This window comes from Tiliqua scincoides, chromosome 13, assembly GCF_035046505.1.
Source record: "Tiliqua scincoides isolate rTilSci1 chromosome 13, rTilSci1.hap2, whole genome shotgun sequence".
In the NCBI taxonomy this organism is placed as follows: domain Eukaryota; kingdom Metazoa; phylum Chordata; class Lepidosauria; order Squamata; family Scincidae; genus Tiliqua; species Tiliqua scincoides.
The window spans coordinates 11,159,106-11,186,610 of NC_089833.1; the positions used below are offsets into that span (position 1 = coordinate 11,159,106).

General features: G+C 51.6%; 1 protein-coding gene and 2 pseudogenes across 2 annotated transcripts; all 3 read right to left on the reverse strand.

Moving 5' to 3' along the window:
- Positions 1-1,539: 1,539 nt before the first annotated feature.
- On the reverse strand, positions 1,540-27,020 carry ITPRIPL2 (ITPRIP like 2). Of its 2 annotated transcripts, none has more exons than XM_066609434.1 (2): positions 24,983-27,020; positions 1,540-1,601 (listed from the first exon to the last, which is right to left on the reverse strand). In XM_066609434.1, the coding sequence occupies exon 1, from the start codon at positions 26,583-26,585 to the stop codon at positions 25,092-25,094; it is 1,494 nt and encodes a 497-aa protein (XP_066465531.1). In that variant the 5' UTR covers positions 26,586-27,020; the 3' UTR covers positions 1,540-1,601; positions 24,983-25,091. The 2 variants fall into 2 exon arrangements, with proteins under 2 accessions (XP_066465531.1, XP_066465532.1); XM_066609435.1 differs by lacking the exon at positions 1,540-1,601 and adding an exon at positions 4,384-4,401.
- Positions 14,400-14,514, reverse strand: LOC136634148 (5S ribosomal RNA; annotated as a pseudogene).
- LOC136633804 (5S ribosomal RNA) lies at positions 14,624-14,743 on the reverse strand (annotated as a pseudogene).
- Positions 27,021-27,505: the final 485 nt, after the last annotated feature.

Genomic DNA, 27,505 nt, shown 5'->3' on the forward strand with positions numbered 1-27,505 from the left:
TCTAACTTGGACCCCCCCACCACTGGAACCCCAACCAACAGAGGAGGGCATGCAGAGCCAGCCCCATCCCTGAGGCCAGCTGAGGCGGTGGCATCAGGCAGCACTTGGGAGGCAGTGCCCACCTCTGCCCACCTCCACCTGGTGATCTCTGACTTGGACCCCCCACCACCACTGGAACCCCAACCAACAGAGGAGGGCATGCAGAGCCAGCCCCATCCCTGAGGCCAGCTGAGGCGGTGGCATTAGGCAGCACTTGGGAGGCAGTGCCCACCTCTGCCCACCTCCACCTGGTGAGGTCTAACTTGGACCCCCCCACCACTGGAACCCCAACCAACAGAGGAGGGCATGCAGAGCCAGCCCCATCCCTGAGGCCAGCTGAGGCGGTGGCATCAGGCAGCACTTGGGAGGCAGTGCCCACCTCTGCCCACCTCCACCTGGTGAGCTCTAACTTGGACCCCCCCACCAATGGAACCCCAACCAACAGAGGAGGGCATGCACGGCCGGCCCCATCCCTGAGGCCAGCTGAGGCTGTGGCATCAGGCAACACTTGGGAGGCAGTGCCCACCTCTGTCCACCTCCACCTGGTGATCTCTGACTTGGACCCCCCACCACCACTGGAACCCCAACCAACAGAGGAGGGCATGCAGAGCCAGCCCCATCCCTGAGGCCAGCTGAGGCGGTGGCATCAGGCAGCACTTGGGAGGCAGTGCCCACCTCTGCCCACCTCCACCTGGTGATCTCTGACTTGGACCCCCCACCACCACTGGAACCCCAACCAACAGAGGAGGGCATGCAGAGCCAGCCCCATCCCTGAGGCCAGCTGAGGCGGTGGCATTAGGCAGCACTTGGGAGGCAGTGCCCACCTCTGCCCACCTCCACCTGGTGAGGTCTAACTTGGACCCCCCCACCACTGGAACCCCAACCAACAGAGGAGGGCATGCAGAGCCAGCCCCATCCCTGAGGCCAGCTGAGGCGGTGGCATCAGGCAGCACTTGGGAGGCAGTGCCCACCTCTGCCCACCTCCACCTGGTGAGCTCTAACTTGGACCCCCCCACCAATGGAACCCCAACCAACAGAGGAGGGCATGCACGGCCGGCCCCATCCCTGAGGCCAGCTGAGGCTGTGGCATCAGGCAACACTTGGGAGGCAGCGCCCACCTCTGCCCACCTCCACCTGGTGATCTCTAACTTGGACCCCCTCATTGGAATTACAACCAACACACAGGGCCGGCGCCATCCCTGAGGCCAGCTGAGGCTGTGGCATCAGGCAGCACTTGGGAGGCAGTGAGCACCCCTCCACACAGGAATTCCCTGCCCATGGAAAGCTAAGCTTTCAAGAAGAAGAGTAGGGCCTTCTCACTGCGTCTCTCAGTTGGAGAACGACATCCCCTTCCACCTCAACTCCTTATCCCATCTATCTCTCCCCACCCGGAACAAACACAAGTGTCAGAATCAACCTTAGATCAAACTGGCACCCTAGAAACCCCTTCAAACGCCCCCGTCGTAAGACTTTTAAATCTCAATGCTTACCATTTGTGTAAGGCTTTCCAAGCGGGCAAAGGGCGTCGCATGAATTGTCTTGAGGTTGTCCTTCCAACAACCCTGCAAAGTAAGTGAGTATCGTTATCCCCATATCACAGATCGAGGGAGGCTGAGATTGCAAGGGGAGTCCACCGAGAGAGTCTGTGGCAGAGGCAAGATGCACACCTGCAAAGTTTTGATTTGTGGCACCATCTCTGACAGCACAAGCCTCCGCATGGCTGCTCAGGCATGAGTTCCATCGAGCTCACTGTTTGCTGGGCAGATATGCTTAGGGTGTTGACTTTAGCCGCTGGACTGCACCAACTCTGCCTTCTCCTCTTGGAGACCAGATGGGCTCTGGTCTCAAGGCGTCAAAATAAAGCCCTTGCATGCACTGGAGGGAAAAAAAAAACAGCCTGGAGAACAAGCCCTACAAGGAAAGGTTGAGGGAACTTGGTATGTTTAGCCTGGAGAAGAGAAGGCAAAGGGCTGTCATGAGAACTTAAGAACAGCCCCACTGGATCAGGCCATAGGCCCATCTAGTCCAGCTTCCTATATCTCACAGCGGCCCACCAAAAGCCCCAGGGAGCACACCAGATAACAAGAGACCTGCATCCTGGTGCCTTGCCTTGCATCTGGCATTCTGACATAGCCCATTTCTAAAATCAGGAGGTTGCACATGCACATCATGGCTTGTACCCCGTAATGGATTTTTCCTCCAGAAACTTGTCCAATCCCCTTTTAAAGGCGTCCAGACCAGGCGCCGTCACCACATCCTGTGGCAAGGAGTTCCACAGACCAACCACACGCTGAGGGAAGCATCCTAGGGAAGAAGGAACATATAGGTTCTCAACTCCCACTGAGAGTAGAACTAGAAGCAATGAGTACAAGACACAAGAGAGGAGATTCCGGCTAGACATCAGGAATAAATTCTTGACCGTCAGGGTGGTTCGGCAGTGGAACAGGTCGCCGAGGTGGTGGCTTCTCCCTCACTGGAGATCTTTAGGCAGAGGCTGGCCAGGCACCTGCTGGAGAAGCTCTAGAGCAGTGGTGCTCAATAGGTGGATCGTGATCTACCGGTAGATCGCAAGGCAAAATGAGTAGATCGCGGAGTGCCGACCTCCCCCTTCAGGTGCCTCTGGGAGGAAACACAGGGAGTAAGGCCCATTGTACTCAATGGGGCTTACTCCCAGGTAAGTGTGGCTAGGATTGCAGCCTCACAGCCTAATCCTAGGCACGTCTACTCAGGAGTAAGTCCTGTTATACTCACTGGGGCTCAAGGTACACCAACATACATTGTACACATAAATGTTATATGTTATGATGGTGCGAACATTGTAAAAAAAACTCTGGTAGATCTCCGGGCCTTGCTGGGTTTCAAAGTAGCTCTCGAGCCAAAAAAGTGTGAGCACCCCTGCTCTAGAGGATTTCCTGCTCCAGGAAGGGGGTTGGACTAGATGACCCTTTGGGTCCCAGCCAACCCTTTGATTCTATGAAATGGGAACTCTGAGAAGTGTGGGGAGTGATTTATTAAATCCCGAGAGCTGCAAAAAGATGCGAGACGGTTTCTTGTGTTCATGGATTACTGTGTTTGATTTCTCCCCCAATGGACGTACTAGATTAGAAGGAAAAGCGATACTAATATTTCATGTGGCAGCTGTTTTCCACCACCCCCCCCCCACTGGCTCCTACAGCATTGGCAGAAAAGGGGGGCTGATCTTTCTCCACCTCAATCTCTCTTGGATGGGGGGGCAGAGGGTAGAGCCACCACTAAAAAGCTTGATGCATTTTCCTTGCATCGTGGCTCCTCCTCCCTGCCAGCCCTTGCCCGGAGCAAAACCAAGCCCTTCCTGCAGCCCAGCAGCCCAGTGCATGTCAGAAAGAGAGAGAGAGATTTTGCATCCAGCAGATGCTGGCAAAGTGCTCCCCCCCCCCCTTGACCCACTGAGCTCCCCTCCAGTTAGGCTGCAACCTAATATGGAGCAGATCTCCTGGCAAGTCACACTTGCCGAGGCTGCCAGCATCCGCTAGCCATTTCAAAGCACCCATTCCTGGCAGCGACCACGGCAGCCCAGGAGAGAAGTCCGTCAAATCCAACATCCTCTTTCCCACACTGGCAGCCAGACGCCTCCGCAAAACCCACAAAGCTGGGCATGAAGGCCACAGCACTGCCTGGCCTGTTGTCCTCGGTAGTCCATTCCAAGGTAGACTGCCCTGAGCATGGAGGTTCCACCCAGCCACCACAACTAATCACCAGTGATAGACCTGTCCTCCATGAATATGCCTCATCCCTTATTTTTTAAAGCCATCGAAACTCAGGTGCCCGCCATCCCACCTTGTATCCATGAGTTCCACACACTCGTCCTCCCTGGCCCGAAAATGCCCTTCCTTTGGTCTTTCCTGAATCTCCAGCTCCTCAATATTGGACTGACCTTGCATTCTAGTCCGATGGCAGGAGGAGGAGGAGAAGTAAAGGCACACAACTCTATTCCCTTTTCTCCACACCAGGCATAGTTATCTCCACTCTTCTCATCTCTCAGCTTCATGGTCCTGTTTCCAAACTCAAAAGCCCCATACAGAGAGTGCTCTGACCTCCTGATAATTTCCCTTGCCGTTTTCTATAACTCTTCCTGCTCTGCGCTATCTATTTTGGGGTGGGGGTGGGGAGCTGGAGCAACCAGGTCTTCGCTTCCCAGCCCTTCAAATGTGGTCATGCACTGTCAAAGCATGGTGTTCCCAGCAGTGCTTTTTCAGCCCAGCATCCTGAACATAGGACCTTGCCTTTTCCACAACAGTCACTTTCATGAGCTATTCATACCCACCATCTCAAGATCTCTTTCCTGCCTGGTCACCACCAGTTCAAATCCCCATCAGCATATATCTGAAATGGAATTATTATTATTATTATTTGCCCCAATGCACATCACTGGACACTTACATTGAACCTCATTGGCCAAGCTGCTGCCCATCTGCCCAGTTTGGAGAGATCCTTCTGGAGCTCTTCGCCGCCCGGCGGGGTCTTCTTTCCCATCCTGAATCATTGGGTGTCATCCACAAACTTGGCTGCCTTTCCACTCACCTCTGGCTCATCAGCTGGGGAACAGTGGTCCCAACCTGGATCCTTGGAAGATCTCCCCACCTCCCTTCCCTCCAGTTTGGCCTAAGAATATGAGCTAAAACATAAGACTTTCCTGGTTTTCAACGGCTTTTGCCAAAATCCTCCAGGAACGCACTCAGAGACGCGGATCAGATCAGTACTGTAGACAGTTTCTCCTCCAACCCCATCTCTCTGGAAATGAAGGGGAAGTCGAGAGCCAAGCCAGTCCTGCAAACTTGTCTAACCCACCCACTCTCTTCCTGTGCTGGCTGCTGGCCGACGATGGGAATTGGATCCTTTTCCCCCAGCGTGGTAGCTGTCTGAGGTCTCGAACGGCAAAAATACACAGAGCATCTTGTGACACGCGAAAGGCAAACGGGTTTATTATCTCACATAAACTGCACAGAAGCTGGTCCAGAAGTAAGTGGTCTGTTTCTTTTCTAGATGGATACCCTGCCTTTCGATCCAAATGAACCTCAAGGCCGCCACGCTGATACAGTCACTGCATGTTCCCCTTTAACGGGCTCAAAAGGGTCTAGTTTTTCATCCCTTGAGACTTTCAGAGCAGGCAGGCAGAGACTCCAAAATTAGGGCCAACAGAATTTGCAAAGAAAAAAATTCTGCTACAGGCAAGGGCTTGGTCTAGATGACCTCACAGGCACTAGCGTAGCTGAAGGAGGTCAAAGGGGTCACAGGACCCCGGGCAGCACTCTTTAGGGGGCAGCAATGTCACCACCGCTGGGGTCCTGCCCCCTGGTTTTTCTGAAAACCGGAAGTGGCGTTCTAAGGCCTTCTGGAGACTCCAGAACACCCCCCAGATGTGACCAAAGCACAGCTCTGGTCAGGTTCAGAGGAGTCACAGGGGCAGCCCAGGTCAGGGGGTGGCCCTGGAAGGTGTGCCCCAGGGTGGCACGCCTGCCAGCTACGCCGCTGCTTGTAGGTCCCTTCCAACTCTATGATTCTAACAGGGAAGTCACCAAAAATATGCAACAGGGAAGCCACCATGGGCAGTGCACCTCTCCCTAAATTTGTAAAGGAAGAAGGGAATGGAGCAGAAGAGAGTGGTGAACTAGAACCTTTGACCCTCTAGCCCTCTGCTTTCTTCTCCTCCCACTTGTAGTCTTCCTGCCTGAATTCGGGGAGCAGGGGTTTCGGAGGCAGGCGCTCTCCCACCACCTGAGCCAGCCAGCCTCATGGGTAGGACGACTCTGACTTTTATCCACTCTGCTCCCAGATGGCTCACGGGGGGTCTTCCAGGGAGGGCTTGCTCTTTGCCACGGCCCATGCCAACATGTATCACCAATCACCGATGGTGATCTTGTTCAATCGTAGGACACTACCATACAGAGTCAGGCCATTGGTCTGGCTCAGCCAGTACTGTCAGCACAGACCGGCAGCCACTCCGCAGGGTTTCAGGCACGCTTTTGCCTAAACCTACCTGGAGATGTGGCTAGAGGCGGAACCTGTGACTTTTCTGCACGACAAGCGTGTGCTCTAAGCCACAGCCCTGCCACAACCCCGCAGCACGGGGATCAGGAATATTCCCAACCTGGTTTGTTCTCTAGACTCTTTAAGGCAATCTCCATGCGTGGAAACCCACCTTCGAAATTGTACCCAACTTTTGCTCACGCCGATGATCAAGGAAGCTGGAAAGCTGCCTTAAGTCCTAAGCAGTGGAGTGGTGAGATGTACACCAGTGAACGCTAGGATCCCCATAGTTGTGGGATGGGTCCATCTAGTCCAACCCCTTCTTTGCCAGCGGAAATTGAGCTGCTAGTGCATCCTGAAGGAAGGTCTTTCCAACCATTGTGTGATAACCCTCCACTCTCCATTGGCTGCATTAAGAAGTGTGTTCTTTTAGTAACTTACAAACCTGAGAAGCGGATTCATGATCTGGTCACCCCCCCAACTGTTACTTCTGCTCAGTGATGTGATGCCCCCCTTCAAGTGGTGCCCAGGGCAGGTGCCAACACCTGCCATACCCTAGATATGCCCCTGCCTGCCTGCCTGCCTGCCTCTCTCTCTCTCTCTCTCTCTCTCTCTCGGAAGGGACAGGCATTTTTTCAGCCTGCCACTCATTCCATGATTTCACTAACCCCATCTTCTTGTACTTGGCAGTGGGAGAATTCCAATCCCTCCCCCCCCCACACACACACTCATTTACTTCTGCCGCAGCTACAACACAATTTGAGCAACTTGGATGCTTTCCTCTCTGTAGATCTTTCCCTGAAATTTTTTTTAAACCCAGTATTTTTTTTTTTTTAACCTAGTATGAAACTCCGTGGATGTATCTGGAGGAAGCTTCTCCTGGAAGCAGGAGCACCCATCTGTCTGTCGGCAGATGGAGAGGGTGCTAAATAGCAAGACGTAGGAGGGTCAACGTGTAGAGTGAGAGGAATTTTTACAGGGAGTTTTTTCTCTCTCTCTACAAACCGAGCCAGAAAATGTGCAGCAAATTCTCATGCGAGTTGCAACTCCAGTTTTTTTTTGGGGGGGGGGGGGGAGCTGGGGGAATGCACTCTTCGATGGCATGCTCCCCTATGTGTATAGCAGATCCTCCCATCCCACAGTGGCTGGGAACAGGTGCAAGTCCTCTTTCATGCTGCCACCTGCGTTACAGTGGCAGCCACGGATTCTCACTTGCCTTATACCTGGTTAGCTTTCCTGGTTGTGCACCATCGATGGTTCTTGGCTTGGAATGCTAACTGGGCTGTGGTAGACTGACAGCTATCCCTCATGGCTGCCACTACTGTCAGATGTGATCTCCAAGGATCTCTCCTCCAAAAGAAGCCAGAACTCCAGCACTCCTATTGCCCCTGAAACATCTCCCTGCCTGGGGAAATGCAGCGCATCAGGACACATGCATACAGAATCATAGAATTGGAAGGTCCCCGCAAGGTCATCTAGTCCAAGCCCCACTTGGAGCAGGAAATCCACCTAGAGCATCTCCAGCAGGTGGCCTGTCAAGCCACCTGAACTTAAGAACTTAAGAACAGCCCCACTGGATCAGGCCATAGGCCCATCTAGTCCAGCTTCCTGTATCTCACAGTGGCCCACCAAATGCCCCAGGGAGCCCACCAGATAACAAGAGACCTCATTCTGGTGCCCTCCCTTGCACTGGCATTCTGACATGGCCCATTTCTAAAATCAGGAGGTTGCGCATACACATCATGGCTTGTACCCCGTAATGGATTTTTCCTCCAGAAACTTGTCCAATCCCCTTTTAAAGGCGTCCAGGCCAGATGCTGTCACCACATCCTGTGGCAAGGAGTTCCACAGACCAACCACACACTGAGTACAGAAATATTTTCTTTTGTCTGTTCTAACTCTCCCAACACTCAATTTTAGTGGATGTCCCCTGGTTCTGGTGTTATGTGAGAGTGTAAAGAGCATCTCCCTATCCACTCTGTCCATCCCCTGCATAATTTTGTATGTCTCAATCATGTCCCTCCTCCAGAATCTCCTCTCTTGCAGTACAAAGAATCAAGGCACAGCAAAACTCTCTCCCAACTCCCCTGCCTGCAGTGCTGGTTATCTCCTTGCAGGGAGTTTCCTCACCCATCCCGGATGCGAATCCATCCACAAACCTATGCACGTCGGCGCGGGAGTCATTCAGTGGCGCTTTTCCCCAGGCCGTTGTGTACAGGAGTGCAGCCCAAGTGAGTCTTCAAATCTCCTTGCGGCCAGAAGCGAGACAGTCCATCCTTTTGGCGCAGAATGCAACCATTTCCTTCCCTTGCATGTATAGACCGGACCTTCATTTTATGTCATCAGATGTGTCGAGCATGGCGCATGGGCAAGAAACTGTCAGCGGTGGAGCCCCAAAGCCATGAAATCCAAGAAGTTCAGTCTGTGACATTACCAGGCAATCTCCACTGCATCCAGGAGGCTGGCACAGTGCCCGTTCCACGGGCAGCAGTAATGGGTTGAAAACAACCTTCCCTGCTGCACAATGACAAACTCATTCGTGTACAATGAGGGCACCGCTGGCGGGGCAAAGAGAGGACCAAATGCACTTCCGAGAGGAGGGAGCAGCTTTGACCCACCTGTGAGACTCTGGAAAGAACCGGGATGGGCACATTTCACAAGAACAAGCCCATCTGAAACACAAAAGGAACTGAGCTAATAATAATAATTAAACTTTATTTTTATCCCACCCTTCTCCCTAACAGGACCCAGGGCAGCTACGGGACCCAGGGCGGCTAATGGGAACCTTCTCTCTTATTGATGCTTTAAATATAATAGAACGTAACATCAAAGATCAATGCGTTCCCATTTAACCCTGCCTCCAAATCCTTCCCTCCCTCTGTCTTCTCCCTTGTGTCACTCTCTCGATTGTAAGCTCCTTGGGCCAGGGACCTGTTTTTGTACAACACCGTGTTCTATAAGAAGTGACTTTCACTCACCGTTGACAGCAGTCAAACAGATCTACTTCAATGCTGTGGGCCAGAACGCAACCAAGAGCCCAATCCTAGGCATGTTTACTCAGAAGTAAGTCCCATTATAGTCAATGGGGCTTACCGCCAGGAAAGTGTGGATAGGATTGTAACCTAAACTAGCAACTAAAAGGAATAAGAAAGGTCTAAGGCAGGGGTGCTCAATAGGTGGATCGCGATCTACCGGTAGATCGCGAGGCAAAATGAGTAGATGGCGGAGCCCTGTCTCTCCAAACTGTTAATATGTCAGTTTCGTCTAGTGACTAGACGAAACTGACATATTTAGCTGACACTAAACTGACACTGAAACTGACACTTTAGCTGCTCTTCAGGCATGCAGCAACAAAACTGACGAAACTGACTAGACTCCAGCAGGGGCTCCATACATTAAAGGGGTTGTCTGTCAGACACTTCCTTCCCCCCTGGTAGATCTCCGGGCCTTGCTGGGTTTCAAAGCAGTTCTCAAGCCAAAAAAGTGTGAGCACCCCTGGTCTAAGGGCAGATTCGAGCACCGTCCTCACAAGGGTTTAACTCTTTAACAGCCGTATTACCGCACCTGCCTTTTTCACTCTTGTGTAAGGAAGTGTGTGTGTTGATCACACTGTATTAATAAGTGCTGATAATAAAGAAAAACATCTGTGTTAGGTGAAAACATAACTTTTCTTCAGGATCCCAGTGGCATAGCTAAGGGGGAGACTGGGGGGGTCAATTGCCTCATGTACCATGCCTTGAGGGGGTGTCAGTGGAGTGCTTTTCGGAGGCCTTCTGAGGCCCAGGGTGGTTGCTTGTGGTCCCACTGAGCCTAAGAAGGCCACTTGGAGGCCTTAGAAAGGCTTTCGGTTTTCAGCGAAAATCAGAAGTGCCTTTTTAAGACCTCCAGGAGGCCTTCTGAAGTCCAATGGGGAGGGTGTATGCAGGGGGTACAGTGGATGTTTAAAATTTATGGGCCCTGGTGCCCAGGGGCCCTAGCTACCTCACTGCAAGATCCCACAGTGATTCAGGAATGGGGGTACTGGCAAAAGGCACTTGCTTGGGGAGGCTTCTTCTCCTCACTCCCACCTATGCAATGACCTTGATCTGTGGATGCCCCACCTCTTGTCACCGGAGTGTGTGTTCTTCTCTGAACTGTCCTCGTGGAAGGAATTTACTCACGAGGCAGCCACGCGAAGGAAGCAGCTGTGAGTGCTTGTCAGGCTGAACAATAACTTCCTCCATGCATAGCCATGGCCAAATTGTTCATTTTCATATGTGCCCCCCCCCCCCAAATGCACATGGTAGTCTTTCCATTGACTTGATGACATGTGCCAGGCCAACAAGTCCAATGCTGATAGTGTTACTCTGGAAAGAGCATCCCAGCTTGGACCAGCTGCATCCAGTAGGAGCAGCAGAAAGTAATAATTAGCCAACAATGAGAGTTAGGGTGCAATCCTAACCCCTTATGTCAGTGCTTTCCAGCACTGGCACAGCGGTGCCAATGGGGCATGTGCTGCATCCTGCAGTTGGGTGTCACTCACGGAGGCCTCCTCAAAGCAAGGCAATGTGGGTTCCCTTACCTCAGAGCTCCATTGCCCTTAAGTCAGTGCTGGAAAGCACTGACATAAAGGGTTAGGATTGCGCCCTTAATCTATGTTTGTGTTGATCGCCAGGGCTTGGGAGGGCCTCCTAGACCAGAAGCGGGACTTGAAAGGAGCAGGTGCAACAGAGCTGGCTAGCAGCAGCAGAGTGACATCTAGAGGAGACGATGTGGAAGTTTCCAGAAAACAGCCACCACGCCTTGCCTCTTGAAATGAAGCAAAAGTCCTCAGAGATCCCTGCTGGGTGATGCCAAAGACCCAGCTGGCCCAGCATCCTGTATCCCAGAATGCCCCACCTCTGGGATGCCCACAAGCAAGACAGCAAGGCGTGCTTCTCTCACGCCATTGCTCCCTTGCAGCTGCAGACCTCCCATCCCTGAACTGGAGGAGGTACAGGGCCACCTTGACTAGTGGCCACTGTTAGAGGTGCCCTCCATAAACATGTCCGGTTATACAGTGTGGTCCTAGCTACACCACATGTAGGTTTTCCAGAGGCTAATTAAGCCCTCCGTGAAGAATTTCCTTTTCTCCATCCTAAAACTCCCACCAAGCAGTTTCATCAGATGGCTGCACCATGCTTGGATGCCAAGTGAACTCAAGAGGTGGCAGCAAGAAGGAAGCGATTGTAGCCGGAGGGTGGGAGGGGGCTTGTGGCACTGAGCAGTGTGTTCTCCACATGGATCCATCCACAGGAAAGGCCAAGTGGTTCCAGGTGGGCAAAAGATCTTGTGACTGAACCCAAGGGCATAGCCAGCAGTTCTGGAACCTGGGGCAACACCGCCTGGGAGTCTGGGTTGACGTCATGATGTTCTATGACATCATAACATCCCGATGTCACTGATGTGGCCCACTCCCTTTCTCTTCCAGGAGGAGGGAGGGGGCGGCCACATTGCAAAGCCTGCACTACTGGCATGGTGTGCTTCTGGGCTTCCCATCTTAGGTGGCCTTGAGTGGTACCCCCCCCCCACATGATGCTCTGGAGTGGTACCCGGGTGGTCCGCCCCTAGTTAGCTATGCCACTGTATGAGCTGTCCCTTTGAGCCTAAGCATCAACTCGCATACCCGTTCTTGAAAGGAAAGTGCCAATGAATGTTGACCTCAGTACACTGGGGGAGAATTCTGGAAGATGGCCAGTCGACCTAAAAACGGTCATGTGAATTGGTTACCAGCAAAGCTAAAATCAGACTCTTATTCTTTTTGGGGGGGGGGGGAACGGGATGAAGTTGGCAGATTGCTGGGGGGGGGGCATTGCTCATCTCTGTTACTTCTTCTGATTTTGAAAAAGAGAACCAGAGTGGAAGAGGTAGCACAAAGGGCTACAGTGTCAGAGCTGATCTAGCCCACTACTCTCCTCTCCTGCACACTTTCTCTTCTGCTCCATATCCCTCTGTCTTTCTGAATCTATGGAGTAGGAGCAAAACTGGCGGAGGCAGTAAGTGTGCCACTGGGCAAGGGGGATATTATCTCCTTCTACTTTCACATGATCAACCTGTGATTTTGTTCTCTGTCCCTTGTGTTGCGAACGAGCCATGTTAAGCTACCCCCCCCCCCCGTTCTTTTATGCTGCCTTCTAAAAAAAGCCACAGCTCAGGTTGATCTCCACATCTTATGAGATGAATCGGGTTTGTTCTCAGACCTCCTGCGACACCCTAATTGGCACTGCCCATAAAGCCCATTTTCTTCTCTTCTTGCAGTAAAAGGAGCCACAGGGGCTCATCGCCTGCGTGTCTGTTGCAAACCGCAATGAGTCTTTTCTGTGTCTGATTCCTTCTCTCTGTGGCCATCGCAATGGTGGGGATACATTGAAGCACTGAATTGTGCGCAGAGAAAATGCAGCGTTTGCTGGATCACTTAAAACATAGGCCACAATGCTGGCAACCTTCAGTCTCAAAAGTCTATGGTATCGCGCTCTGAATGGTGGTTCTGGAACAGCGTCTAGTGTGGCTGAAAAGGCCGACTCGGGAGTGACAATCCCTTCCACACCGGGAGCAAGTGCAGTCTGTCCCTGGTCTGTCTCCCTGGCTATGGGCCTTCCTTCTTTGCCTCTTAGCCTCAGACTGTTGGCCAAGTGTCTCTTCAAACTGGGAAAGGCCATGCTGCACAGCCTGCCTGCAAGCGGGCCGCTCAGAGGCCAGGGTTTCCCACTTGTTGAGGTCCACTCCTAAGGCCTTCAGATCCCTCTTGCAGATGACCTTGTATTGCAGCTGTGGTGTACCTGTAGGGTGCTTTCCTTGCACGAGGTCTCCATAGAGGAGATCCTTTGGGATCCGGCCATCATTCTTGGCATCACCTGGCAGGACAAAGTTCCAAACAACACAGTCCTGGAACGTGCTGGAATCCCTAGCTTGTATGCACTGCTGAAACAGAGATGCCTGCGTTGGCTTGGTCATGTCGTGAGAAAGGATGATGGCCGGATCCCAAAGGATCTCCTCTATGGAGAACTCGTGCAAGGAAAGCACCCTATAGGCCACAATAAGCATGGACTAATTGTGGACAGCACCTCTTGTCGCCCCCAAGGGTAACCTCCCCAAGTGGAGACCACGTTGAGAAGTGATAAAGGCCAGCAATCTGCAGCCATTGACCAGGGGAAAGTCGGAGTCTGTGTTTCAACTGACTCACTAGAGCAGTGGTTCCCAAACTTTTTAGCACCGGGGCCCACTTTTTAAAAATGGACTTTTTAATGGACGCACCTTCACAAGCCCAGCAGATAAGGATTAGCCTTCTGAAGGACCCCAAGCCTGCTTCCTGTTCCAACGACGTAGGGCTGAGTCTCAAAATGCAACGGTGGGAGCAGCTCTGCTGCAACCCATTGGAGGTTGAGTCACAGCCTACTTTGTGGTACCCACCCTGACTCTTGGCGGCGAAGTGGGCTTCCAGCATGAAGTCTATCGGCAATACTGGAAGCTCATTTCTCAAACCACAGGTTGATGATTGCTGTCTTCTTCGCCCCTTGCAGATTTTCGAACGTGGAAAAGTGTCCTTGGGTGACTCATACGTGAGACTGGCTTCTTGACATGAACTGCACATCTGTTAGCCTGGCTGCAAACATGATTTCCAAGAACGCTCTGGGACGGACAATCCTTGACGTGGCAAAGCAGTTTCTGTATCCTGTTTGCCCTATTAACCCCACGCTGGCCCCACTGGCCTGCCAGCGTCTTAAAAAACACATTTTCCTCGGTATAGTCTACAGATAATGATGCCCAGAATGGCAAAGAAATCATCTTAACCAAAGAAGACGCTTAATTTAGACTGTGACTAGACAGCGCTTGCAAGAGAAACAGGAGGATGATTAATTTCCTCTATAGCGGTTGATCTAATGCTTAGTTTATTTTCAGGAAGTGGAATTTTCTTGGTCCCGTGCCAACAGACATGAAGACAGCAGAACCTAAAGACACTACTGAGAAACACAGAATGCCTCATTTAAAGATAGGCAAATTAGAAAGGGGGAAAGAGACAGAGAGGATGAAGGTCCAACAGCTTTTCTACCCAACTGGAATTCTAGCGGCATTCTGTGGCACGGTTGGTCGGCAACCTTCAGTTTCGAAAGACTATGGTATAAGCCTTCAGCACCCGATATTGCCAGGCGGTCTCCCATCCAAGTACTAACCAGGCCCGACCCTGCTTGGCTTCCAAGATCAGGCATGGAAAGACTATGGTATAAGCCTACAGCACCCGGTATTCCCAGGTGGTCTCCCATCCAAGTACTAACCAGGCCTGACCCTGCTTAGCTTCCGAGATCAGACGAGATCAGGCATGGAAAGACTATGGTATAAGCCTACAGCACCTGGTATTCCCAGGCGGTCTCCCATCCAAGTACTAACCAGGCCTGACCCTGCTTAGCTTCCGAGATCAGACGAGATCAGGCATGGAAAGACTATGGTATAAGCCTACAGCACCTGGTATTCCCAGGCGGTCTCCCATCCAAGTACTAACCAGGCCTGACCCTGCTTAGCTTCCGAGATCAGACGAGATCAGGCATGGAAAGACTATGGTATAAGCCTACAGCACCTGGTATTCCCAGGCGGTCTCCCATCCAAGTACTAACCAGGCCTGACCCTGCTTAGCTTCCGAGATCAGACAAGATCAGGCATGTGCAGGGTAACAGTTGCTGCAACGTCCTGGCTAATATTGGGGTCTGTCCTCTCCTTCCCAGAGTGGAATTTTAACTCAGGTAGGCCAACGGTTTCCAAACTTACTGTAAGAGTCATCCTCCATCTGCAAGGGGCCACAGTGTCTCCTCCAGGCAAGGCCATAATGGCTGCCCCGGCACCAGGGGGCAGTGACATCATGTCGTCACTTCTGGGTTCTCCCTGGGTTCTCCCTCAACTGCTGCAATCCCGCCAGTTGCAAGGGAGGCTGCCTTTGATGTTCACACAATGCAGCGGTAAAATATTAAAAACAATGCAGATTATTTGGTCTAGAATCACACATAGACCAAAGAGGAGCAATTAATGAACGAGGAGCATTTGGGTATAGAGGAGAATAAACACACATTATTTAAGTGTTAAGATGGCTGCCGTCTCATTAACGAGATGCCCTTTCTTAAAATCATGGGTTGTGGCTCAGTAGCAGCTCCCGGGTTTGAACTCTGGCACCTCCACAAAGGGCTGGAAAAGGAGCCCTGTTTGAAAGATGAAAAGCTGCTCCATAGAGCTGGGGGAGGCAGTTGTTCAACAGTTGAGCACATGTCGGAGCGTGACAACAGGGCAGAGAACGCAGCGACAAGGAGCAATCCATCCCGCACGTCTGCGGCACGAGGATCGTTGAAACGAACAGGCTTTTGTGCGACATCTCTTTCAACCCTACGCAAGAGAGCTTCTCGTTTGCAGCCAAAAACAGCAAGAACCTTGCCGCCCCCTGAAAGAGGAGTACGTTCGTTTCAGTGTCGGCTTTTGCGGGTGACAGTCTGCCGCTCCTGATTTTGCATCCATTTTGAGAGCAGTCCATGATGCAGTAGACTGGGGTGTCCAACATAAGGCCCCCAGCCCGGATGTAGCCCCCGGAAGCTCTTTATCTGGCCCCTGTGATAATTGAGCTTTCCCAATGGGTGTGTGTATGTGGAGTGCTCTCATCCTCACAAATACTTTCCTGGTGGCAGCAGGGCCGACCCTACCAGCAGCAAGCTGAAGCGAGTGGTGTTGGATTTGGGGGGACTTCAGATTGGGAGCCATCTCCACTCCCTCCCCTTTGCCGCAGCTAGCAAGCACAGCAGAGCTGTTGTTACTCCTCTAGCCAGCTAAACTCTATGGGCAGCACCGTTCTAGCACAACTCTTATGGGGCAAAATCCTACATTCTTTTCTGCCTCCGGCAGCTGCTGTCAGGCACAGCAAGAAGATGGGGGGGGATCAGAGAGAGAGAGCGCGGTGTATGGGAAGTGGCATGTGGGGTCCCACTTCAAGCATGGAAACATGTTCGGCATGGACTCCTCGGCGCACCAATCAAAGAGGCCGTCTCCGAAACAGCTGTTTATCATCAGTGACGCATTTAATCTCAGATCTGTTTCTGACCAAAAACAAGTGCAAATTGAAACACCTTTAAACAAGAACCATCAGGACATAAAGCCCAATTAACATCTGAGGCACAACTCCCTTCCCCTCCCCCCACTTCCACATTTTAAAAACATCGTACACTAAACAACATCAAGCGCTTCCACGTCTTCAAACGAGCACTGAAAAGAGGAAGTGTGAGTGGCTCTTGCTTTTCCTTTTCATTTGCTAAGGGGTCTTTTTGGAGTGTCACCGAACAACAGCAGGTCCGCTTTAATTCGCGGATCAAAACGCCACCTCGGCATTCAGTCCCCTGCACAGACCCCGTTTCTCAGGTGGTGGCATGAGTACGGCATGAGGAATGCCACAGTAAGGCACGCGATGGATGGATCATGGGTCACGAGGCCCTGCCCTGCCTGGCTCACCATGTAGAAGCGTGGCCTCATATCCATGGGGGATACATTCCACGGACACACACCCCTGTGCGGATTTGGAAACTGGGGATACAAGGGGAGGTGCTGTTCAAATACCCCGGGGAACCCCCACGCTTACAATGCCGTTACACAAAAACAAAGGTAACAGAATGGGCGCACGGGGCCTCCCAATCCACGGATACTTGAATCCATGGATCTGGGATCTGTGGATATGGGGACAACCTATACATTTATTTAGGCTTAGTTGCAGTCCAGTACAGGGACTTGTAACAGCGCTCCATGCGCTTAGGCATTTAAACTGTCTATGGGCAAACGCCCATAGTTTAGGCTTTGGTTTAGGCTCTTTGGTTTAGGCTGCAATCCTAACCACACTTTCCTGAGAGTAAGCCCCATTGAACAAAATAGGACTTACTTCTGAGTAGATCTGGTTTAGGCTTTGGTTTAGGCTCTTTGGTTTAGGCTGCAATCCTAACCACACTTTCCTGAGACTAAGCCCCACTGAACAAAATAGGACTTACTTCTGAGTAGATCTGGTTAGGATTGTGCCCTTAGAAACGGAGATGGGCCCCAACCCTACAGTTGGACATGAGTAGGCTTAACACCAGGGGTGGGGGGGGGAGAACATTTACCTTTACAGGGACTTAAGGGATGAGCCAGACAGCCTCCATGGAAAAGGTGAATTTGGAGGAGGGATTTTGAAAAAAAAAGAGGGAGCTGGCATCACAGATGCATCATGGGAGGCAAAAAGGGCAGCAGGGATAAGAAATGCCACTCACTCAGGCTTCCCATTTCAGTACTCCTTGGAAAGTACTGAAAGGATGCTTTAATTTAAAAAAATAAAAATAAATTTTTTTTTAAAGCATTTGGTCTGATCGAACAATAAATGTACCACAAGTGCCCACTGCAAATGGAAGACTGGTCCTTGGAAAGGTTGGCACTGCTTTGCAAAGAGATTCAAAACTGAAAAAGGAATAAACACACGCACACACAAACACACACACACACACAACTGTATCGAGTTCTCCTTTGTGCTACATGAACAAGGTCCAGTTCCTTGTCCATCAGGTCCAGTCTGCTGCAGCTTTGGGAGCCGTGAACGAATGAACCTATTTGAGGAGGTGGAGAGAACGGCCCTTGATCACACCTGGCAGGACATTCTCTCTTCCACACCACTCCTAAAGATGCAGATATCCCCCCCCCGTGCCTAAATAGAGCAACGCCATGACTACGAACACTGTAACTGACCACAGGAAAAGCAGCTACAGTATACCCACAGATGTACTTCTGTTTTTGCAGTTAAGGCAGTCCTGCAAATAAGGTCATAAAAGTTTCTAGTGCCTGTGTTTTTTTTAATTTCTGGAAAGTCATTTATGGCATAACCGGGGGGGGGGAATAGTTTTCCAGCCTCATCGCCTGTAAGCACTTTTCACTCACCCTAGGCGATCAGGCAAGAGAGTCATTTACAAGCCTCTCTTAAATGCTTTTCTGTCTTTTAAGGGCTGAGAATCAGCTCGGTTTAGAGAGGTTTGTGCTTTCAAAAGAAGTTGTGCAGGAAGCAAAAACGGAGAGAGCGCACAGCAGTGTCTAGAACGAGATGTGTTTCTCTTTGTGGGTCTCCGGCATAAAGGGAGATTCTCTCATTAGACGGCAACGCATTAGGAGACGAGACCTCCTTCCAGCGGCTCTCTAAAGCTACTCATAATTATTTCCTAATGGCTAATTTCTGCGGAGACGGACGGATGACTCACTCCGACCACGTTCAGTCTGAACGATTGGAAAGGAAGGCACAGAAGGCCGCAGCATGAAACCTCAACCATGCACGATCCACCAATGTGCTCAAGCACATCTTGTTAAAACCAGGGTTTTGAACAAGCAACATCAGAAGTATCTCTCTGGCCAATTAAAACTTTAAGGGTTCCCATTGGGTTTGTCTCCTACTGGCCAGGGCATTCTGTCATAGCCTAGTTTACGAGCAAGCTCCATGCTTCAGTCACACTGCACACCTGGTGTGGCACCTTCACCTGTCCTCTAAAGGGCAGCATGCACACCTCTGTTTTTATGGCTCTAGCTGAAATGAGAGCCATTCACTTCTATGGAAGCTCGTTACAAAGGGGAGTTAGCAACAGCGTGGGTGCAGTAGCTGACGACACCTAGCATTCTGCACCTTGGCCCTGTCTCTATTTGCAACCCATAATTTTTTTTTCCCCATAGAAGTCAAAGGGAACCATGAATTAGATTACAGGGAAGAAAGACCACGGACTTTACCTAGGAGGATAAAGCTCACCCCACTCTGTTCTGATTGGGAAAATCGGCACCGAGGCAAGCTGTCCTCAGCCCCAAATGTCTCCCCAACTGACACCCCCTCTGTATCTCCCATAGAAGTAAATGGATCCCTTTGAAAAGTTTAGACACAACAGTTCTCATACTACATGCTTGAGGGAAGTTCTACCAACAGCAGAGGCATCTTCTATATAACAGAAATAAAAACACAAACAATTAATGTTGGCAATGTTTCTAGGACCACTGACTTCAAAAAGGGGTCCTCACTGCTAGAATATACTAAACACAGGCTCAACAATAACCACAAGCTCAAGCCCTTTCAAAAGGGCACATGGATTCTACATTCACTGCTACAATAGCTTGCTTTTGTAACAGGTGCTCCCCTTGGGCGACAGTGTGACATTTAAGTGCGCTTCGGATCAAGGTGCTCAAGAAACCTGGTTGTCAGGGAAACTTTCCATGTGACCAGGACAAGATCTGGGACCAAATGATGTCCTCATCCACAACCAAGAGCCAAGCTAGATGTGGTGGCAACAGCCCTACTCTACTTTCCAAGCCAGGGATGCCTCAATTATATACAAAACAGGAAGTCTGATCTGTAAAGCCAATGGGGTCATGGGTTGTGTGCATGGACTGAGCCCTCCCTCGCCCACAACTTCTGTCTTCCACAGTCTGTGTCCCCCTTGAGACATTTTAATTCTCAGCCGTGTTCCAGAAACAGAAATGTCTCTGGAAGAAAAGCACATGGGGGGGTGAAAAGAGAGGCTGTGAGGAGGTATGTGGTGGGTGCAAGAGAGATTCAGCTCCTTTCAACCAAGGTCCTCTTTTTGCTTTAAAATCAGACCTCCGCCGGACACTTCATGTTCAATGCAATTGGACTGGACCAGTGTTTCTCAACCGGTGGTACAGGTACCACTAGTGGTACATGAGTTGGTGGTGCTCGCAGGACCCCTGAACCCCCACCGCCCAGCAGTGAGTCCAGGAACAGTGCACAGCAAACTGACAGGAGACTCGGCTCAGCAGGCAGAGCTCCAAAGCAGGCTTTTCTCCACTTGAAAAAGCCCTCCCGTCCACCCTGAGACTCTTACTGGTGTTTGCTGCATCGCATACGGCCTTCCCAAGCCAGAAATAACAGGCGATGATGTCATAGCCGGAGGTACTTAGAATAGGTGGACCATGTGAAGTGGTCCGGTGGAGGCCAAACCTTGAGAAACACTGGGCTAGACTCCAGCCTAATCCAACGGGCCAAATCTAGTTAGGCCCTCAGAAATACATTATTTTCGCCAGCCGCACCCAACCTCCTCCATCCTACACTGTCCTCCAACTTACAACCTACAACCTACATCTGGGTTTTCCTTGCTGCTCTCCCCCGACAATGTCCAACCTCCTTGTCTCCTCTTCCTCAAGCCCAACAGAACCTCCTACCTCTACCAACCACATGTATCTTGATTCAACTTGCAACCACAATTACACCATTACTGCCGTTGTTTTACATCCAAGCAAAAGGTTCATGCAACACATGGACTCCTAAGAGATCTTATTATTATCATCATCATCATCATCATTATCAGCATCATCAATTGCTGGATACAAAGATACTAACATCATAATATCATTAATCTGTAAACAGGCAGGTCGTTTGCCAAGCCGCCCATGGTACCAGGGTTTAATTTAGGAAAAGGGATCCCAATCCTCATGGTGCCATCTCAGGCATAAAAATTCCTGACACAGGACAGTATATATATACAGTATATAAGCAGCTGACAAGCTGAGCCGAGCTGTTCCATCTGCTCTGAGCATGGGAGGATGGAGGCCAGAATGTGCGACCAGATCAAGAAAGAAACATCTGAATGTTGTGGTTTCTTGAAACATAGAAACCTTCTTTCAAATTGTAAAAATCCCTACAGGGATTTAAAAATTGCCTGCCTATGTAAACCGCCTTGAATAAAGTCTAAGGAGAAATCTGAGGACCAAGAAAGGCGGTATAGAAATACCTGTATTATTTATTAATTATTATTATTATTATATATTCATTGCACTCCCAGCTAAGAAGTTCAACATACCTGATCTCAGAAGCCCCAGTTGGAGAAAACAAAATCCAGCCTTAGGTGGGCCGTCAACAGGGATTACATTTGATCTACTTGCTTATTACAACAGAACTAGCCTTACTAGGCCTGGTTGTTGACCGTGCGGCCAGGTGCATGCAAGCAGTGCCACCTGGGAAAGAGGAACATTGCAGCACACCTGTCTGAACGGAGCACCAGCGCTTGAGCTCCAGCTTCGTCGTCGCTGGGTGTTGTCAATGGTGCTGGGTGTCATAAACGTGCTATAAAGCACGTTTATGGCACCCTCCAAGGCAAAAGAGCCAGCACAGACTCAAGTAGTTCCATTGTGGGAATGTACCTTTACTTGGGGGAAGGGGACAAAAGTCACCATTTTGGCACTGCTGTAACCAGTGGCCCTGCATGGGTTGGACTGGGATGCCCATCCCTTTGGAATGCACAGGATTCAAGTTAGCCATGACTAACCTTCTTGGGGTACAAGCCAATACATCCAAGGTTGGAGAACTTGAGATCCAATGGGCTACTCCCACACTTGTACATCTATGCTCTGATGAAGCCAACGAACCAGAGAGGCGTTTTCTCTCTTCCTTTTTTTTTTTTAAATCCTTTGGTCTATATTTTGCTTGCAAAATACCTTTTTTTTAAAAAAAAAAAAAGTCTTAAAAATAAATACTTTTCCTCAAGTTAAATAGTTATTCTGTTCAGTTTTACATGTCTAACAAGGCTATGATATGATTCTGCATGGTTGGCAACCTTCAGTCTTGAAAGACTATGGTATAAGCCTACAGCACCCGGTATTCCCAGGCAGTCTCCCATCCAAGTACTGACCAGGCCTGACCTTGCTTAGCTTCTGAGATCAGACGAGATCAGGCATGGAAAGACTATGATATAAGCCTACAGCACCCGGTATTCCCAGGTGGTCTCCCATCCAAGTACTAACCAGGCCTGACCCTGCTTAGCTTCCGAGATCAGACGAGATCAGGCATGGAAAGACTATGATATAAGCCTACAGCACCCGGTATTCCCAGGTGGTCTCCCATCCAAGTACTAACCAGGCCTGACCCTGCTTAGCTTCCGAGATCAGACGAGATCAGGCATGGAAAGACTATGATATAAGCCTACAGCACCCGGTATTCCCAGGTGGTCTCCCATCCAAGTACTAACCAGGCCTGACCCTGCTGATTCTGCATGACATGCATCTAAACCGGTCCCCATCCAAGTTTCTGGACCAGCTCCTGAGCTTTTTTTTTTTTTTTTTAAAGCTCTGGTTTGAACTGGAACTCATCTAAATTAGAGAGTTAAAAAAAAATACTGATGAAACTGAGCTGGAACGGAACTGGTATTATGAAACCCTTCCAGGGTTTGCATCACCCAATGCAGGAGGCTAGCGTGTTACCCCCATAATGGACCTCTTCCTGTGCAGTGGGCAGGACAACGCCTTGGGCAGCGGGCATGGTGATGCACCATCGGCCACCCCATTGTTTTTTGGCTATAACTTTGGATAGAATAATTTCAACATGGTTTATTTCATTGCATTCTGCATTCCCCCTGGGGGCTGGGTATAAGAATAGGCCCTCAGTTTGGCTGTACTTGTTGTAAGAGGCAACTAAACAACCACTGGGTAGATGGGACACCTTAGCTTGGGAAGGCAGCTCATCTGAGAGAAGGAAAACTCTGATCCCAAACCTCCACTGCCTTGTGGCTCCATCCAGTTATGGAAAAGGCTTCAGGAGTCAACCTCGAGGCAAAATCCAGAGCCGGAGTCCCTGAGGCGGTTCATGGCTGAACACAGTCACGTTCTGGCAACTCCTGCGACGTCGCTGGAACCAACCGTATTGGCTTCTGCCTTTCCATTGGACCATTCCAGCGACGTGGAGAGGGAGGATTTGCTGCATGGGTAACAGCCTATCCTCCATATCTACCTTACCCAGGCTTCGCGCACTGGAGAGGACAATCTGTTCCAGAACCACCATTCAGAGCGCGATACCATAGTCTTCTGAGACTGAAGGATGCCAACATGGCGATTCTGCATGAAATTATGCATCAAATAATGTGTAACATGATGGAACTATTTGACAATACCAAGACTTAAAATTTTTGGGCTAGAAGTGGTGTCACCCCCTCCGTGCACATCTCCCGGTGCGGCCCGCATCCCCCGCACCTCCCCTTAGTGATCGCACCGGTTTCCAATGACTTTCAGATGACCCAAGATCTGAGAACGCTTCAAGTACGGACAAGTGACTAGGACTAGGTAATCAGTACAAGACATTTGCAATTAGAAGCAAAAATAATACTAATAATAATCTGGAACCTTCACTACTTTAAAGGACACATTAGAAAGCTGATTTGGATAAGGCAGCCTTTAAGGCAAAATGCAGGTTTTTTTTTGGTTTGGCTATGCCTCCTGAGTAAGGACCATTTGGATAGGAATGAGTACCTCCTTTAAAAGAGGCAGCTTATTAAAAAATCTGAGCATCTACTTTGTGTGCAGGGTATGTGATTTTTTTTGTGCTTAATTAATACTCAAACGCTTTGGAGGAACAAGAAATTAGTGCAGCCGGTGGAGCTGCAAAGAAGTCTTTGGGAAAATAAAGTGCTATTTTTGGTCTCACTTTGAAGTCCCCAAGGTGACCTTCCCTTTGAAAGCAACTAGATTTGTTGTGCTTTGGAAGGGGGGGAGTTTCTCATTCTCACCCCATCATAACACAGAACAACAGCACATTTTTTTCTTGCCGTTAAATTCTTGATCTCCGTCATGTTTCGTATCAGGATACTCCCAGGATACTTTTCTCAGGCCAAAGCCAAATCATGTGGCACACGCATAACTCCAGTTTGGCTGGAAAATGGGTGGGTGGTCACATGAGCTGTATGTCACCCGGGTGCAGAACACGCTTTCGATCATCAGGCACCCACTTGCAATCGCTGGAAGGGCAGCAAAACACACCCTCATCTATGCTTATCAACTTTGTGCGTTGCCACTTTCAGGAACATTCAGAGAGGAGCTGCGCAAGGAGGCACCCACATCTCCCCTACACAACCTCCCTGTTGAACCAAGGCATGGGCTGACGCTTTCTACAAATATCCAAACCTGTGGGAATCGCCCTGAGTCAGTGGCATCACTAGGGTTTGCATCCCCTGGTGCGGGAGGCCAGCACGTCACCCCTAGGATGGGCCTCCTCGGTGGGTGTGGTGATGCACCATTGCCCTGCGCCTGCTTTTTTTTTGGCTATAACTTTTGATAGAATAGAGAAGTTTCAACACAGTTTGTTCCATTGCATTCATCGTGAAAATACGCATCAAATGATATATAACATGATGGTATGATTCAAAAATACCAAGATTTAAAAAAAAAATTTTGGCCAGTAGTGGTGTCGCCCCCCCTTGTGTGCATTACCTGGTGTGGCCTGTGCCCCTCTAGTGATGCCACTGCCCTGAATTACACCCACTCCTCATAGGCTGAGAAAGGTCAGCAGGTAATTTCTGGGGCGGCATTTTCCACTGATGCAGAAACCTCATTGGCATCAGATTTACCATGTGACCCTACACACTCCAAAGTCTGTTCCACTGCTTTCAATGGGACTTACTCCTTTGCAAGCGTGCATAAGATGGTAGCCTGCCTGCATTTAGGATCAGGGTGCCAAGGAAAGGATTTTCCATTGTTAAGACAACTATTTGATTAGGGTCATCGTTGCTTTTACCTTAGAAATGCTCTCAAATAGCTAGGCCTTGCGTCAGTTAAGATATTTAAGGTAGATCTGTGTTCATTTTGGAGGCAGCTAAGCATCTACGAGATGACAGTGCAGACCAGCGATTTTCAACCCTTTCCCATCTCACGGCACACTGACAAGGTGCTAAAATTGTCAAGGCACACCTTCCGTTTTTTAACCATTGACAAGGCACAATACATTGCCGGCTGGAGGCTCACCCCCCCCCCCAACGGCCCTACTAAAATATGACTTCCCCCCCAAACTCCCACAGCACACCTGTGGATTATTCACGGCACACCAATGTGCCACGGAACAGTGGCTGAAAATCATTGCTGTAGACCCATCATGTCCGTGTGAGCAATGTATAAAGGAATGGGTACATACTGGAGCTTCAGACACATATAGTACTGTGTATTCGTATATTCAGTAGGCTGCAGATTCATCAGGACATGGCCAGGGAGCTCAGCTGAATGGAGGGGTCTTGTCTGCAACCTCAGACCAGATTCTTCCTCCGGTACCTGTGGCCACTGTACATCCGGATGATCTTGGGGGCCTGCTTCCAGGTGTTCAGCAGCTGCAAGGCCATCCGGTCCAAGGTGGGGCCCTCAAAGTCAGCCAGCAGGTTCACAGGGGCAGCCTCTTTCAGGACCTTGGGCAAGCTCAGTGCTTCGGGGAGGCTAGGATTGCCAAAGAAGACATGGAGCAATGTCCGCCTCTGCAGGCCCTCCACCAGGAACATGACGGCATCCTCCAGCCTCTTCACCAGGAACTGGTCTTCCCAGACGTGCAGGGGCCCCCGCAGAAGAAGCCAGAGGAGTGCTGTCTTGAGGACGGTGGAAGAGAGGATCTTGCTCCACTGCGCCTCCAGGGGCGGGTCCAAAGTGCGGCCACCCAGGTCCCGCAGCCCCTTGAGGATCTGCAGGCACTTGAGGTGGCACGAGTCGCCCGGGGCCTGGTCCTTGAGCCAGCCCAGCAGGCGCTGTTCCTGCCGGGAGACGTTGAGGGTCCAGAAGGCCCCCAGTCTGGCTGGCAGCTGGCCGGAGGAGGGTAGCGGGGTGAGGTAGAGCGCCTCCCCCAGGGGGATGGCCGGGATGAGGCGCACGGCCATGGAGAGGTGGCAGCAGACGTAGTCCGAGCAGGGCACGATGTGCAAGGTCAGCGGGCGGCCAGGCCCCACGGCCAAGCTGACCCGGCAGCGTTCCTGCAGGCGGGAGCGCACGGGGCCCAGGCAGCGCTGCACGTGGCCCTGGAACCAGCGTAGCACCAGCGCCGACGACAGGTGGCGCCCACGGCCTGGCAGCTCCACACACAGGGCCTCGCTCAGTGGTCCCACCGCAGGGCTGTTGCTGCCTCCTCCGGGCTCTCCATCAGGCACTTTTGGTGGCACCCGCAGGGTGCAGATGTAGGCACCACGCAGACCCACTTCTCCCGGCCGGCAGGGCTCCACGCGCAGCTCCAAGCGGGGTGGCAGGCCCAGTGGCACCAGCACATCGAATTCGTCAGGGCTGCGCACCTTGTGCTGCTCGAAGGCGCTGCCCACTTGCACAAAGTCCCCGCGCAGCGCCAGCCGGCCCGGCGCCTTGCCGGCACGCGCCACCTCGCCCACCACCTGGCTGACATGTGCCTTGCTGTGGCCCAGCACGTGGGGCGAGAGGCGCAGCTGCTGCTCGTAGAAGTGCTCCAGCCAGCTGCGACGACGGCGCCACTGCCCTCGGGGCTGCCCACCTCCTGCCTGAGGGTGGTGGCCGATGTCCTGGGCGCAGCCACGCCGCTGGCTCGAGGACCGCCAGCCGCGGTAGCGCAGGGCCAGGTAGGCTAGCAGCAGGAGCAGCAGCGAGCCCTTCAGGAGCGGGGCGGCCCAGCTGCGGTCCCAGGGCCCCGCCGCCAAGTCTGCCCCCTGGCCCTGCAGGAGGAAGAGCAGCGCAAAGCAGCCACAAGTCACCAGCGGCCAGAAGACTCGCACGTTGAGCCTGTAGGGGGCAGTCATGCCGCTTCGGCGCCCTTCATAGAGTCAAGGGGAAAGGACAAGAGTGCCTCTGAGCGCGTGCAGAGGGCATCGCGCTGCCGCCACCAGGGGGCACTGCTGGGCGAAGGAGTCTCGATGATGGCACAGAGGGGACCTCTTCAGCCCATCCCTGAGCCTCTGGGCGGAAGGATCTCCGCCTGGCCCTGCTGCTGCCCCCTCCTCCAGGCACACCCCAGCAGCTCCCCGCTGGACTTGCTGCTCCTCGGCCGCTCCGCAGGGCCTTCTCCGCGGTGGCCCTTCCCGGGCGCGGGATGGTCTCCAAGTCCTTGGGCTCCAGGCGGCTCTGGCGCCCTGGGCGCGCTCGCCCTCTCCAAAGCGCAGCTCGAAGCTCCCCGGGCGGGAAGTCCTTTGCCCAGCCAGTGGCTGCTGCTGGACGGCTCGCCCTGCTGGCTTCCTGGCCCGCCCCCCCCAGATTCCCCCCCCCCACTCCGTGCCGGGCTCTTCCCTCCAACCGTGACTTACTCCAAAGTTCCTCTTCCGAGCAGCGGGGAGAAGGAGGCTCCGCGTCAGTTTTTCTATGAGCTCAGAGGAAATGCCAAAGTGTGGGGCGGAGGGAGGGGGAGGAGGAAGGGGGGCCCAGTGCCAAAACCACCCTCTGCTGGGCTGTCCTGGGCTGAGCTGCACTCCAGAATCACCGTCCCTTGAGGAGGAGGATTTTAACCCTGTGGTTCCTGAACTTTTTTGAGCCCAGGGACCCACCGTTTTAAAATGACACTCTCTCGGGACCCACCTAGTTTATGAGAACCCCCCCCCCAAAAGTTTAACTTTACCAGCTGCTCAAGCCTCTGGTTTTATTCTCTGTATACAATGGTGGGGTGCAGAGGTGGGGGGGGCACTGCCTTCTGGAGTACTTGTTGAACGCCACCTTGACTGGATCAGGG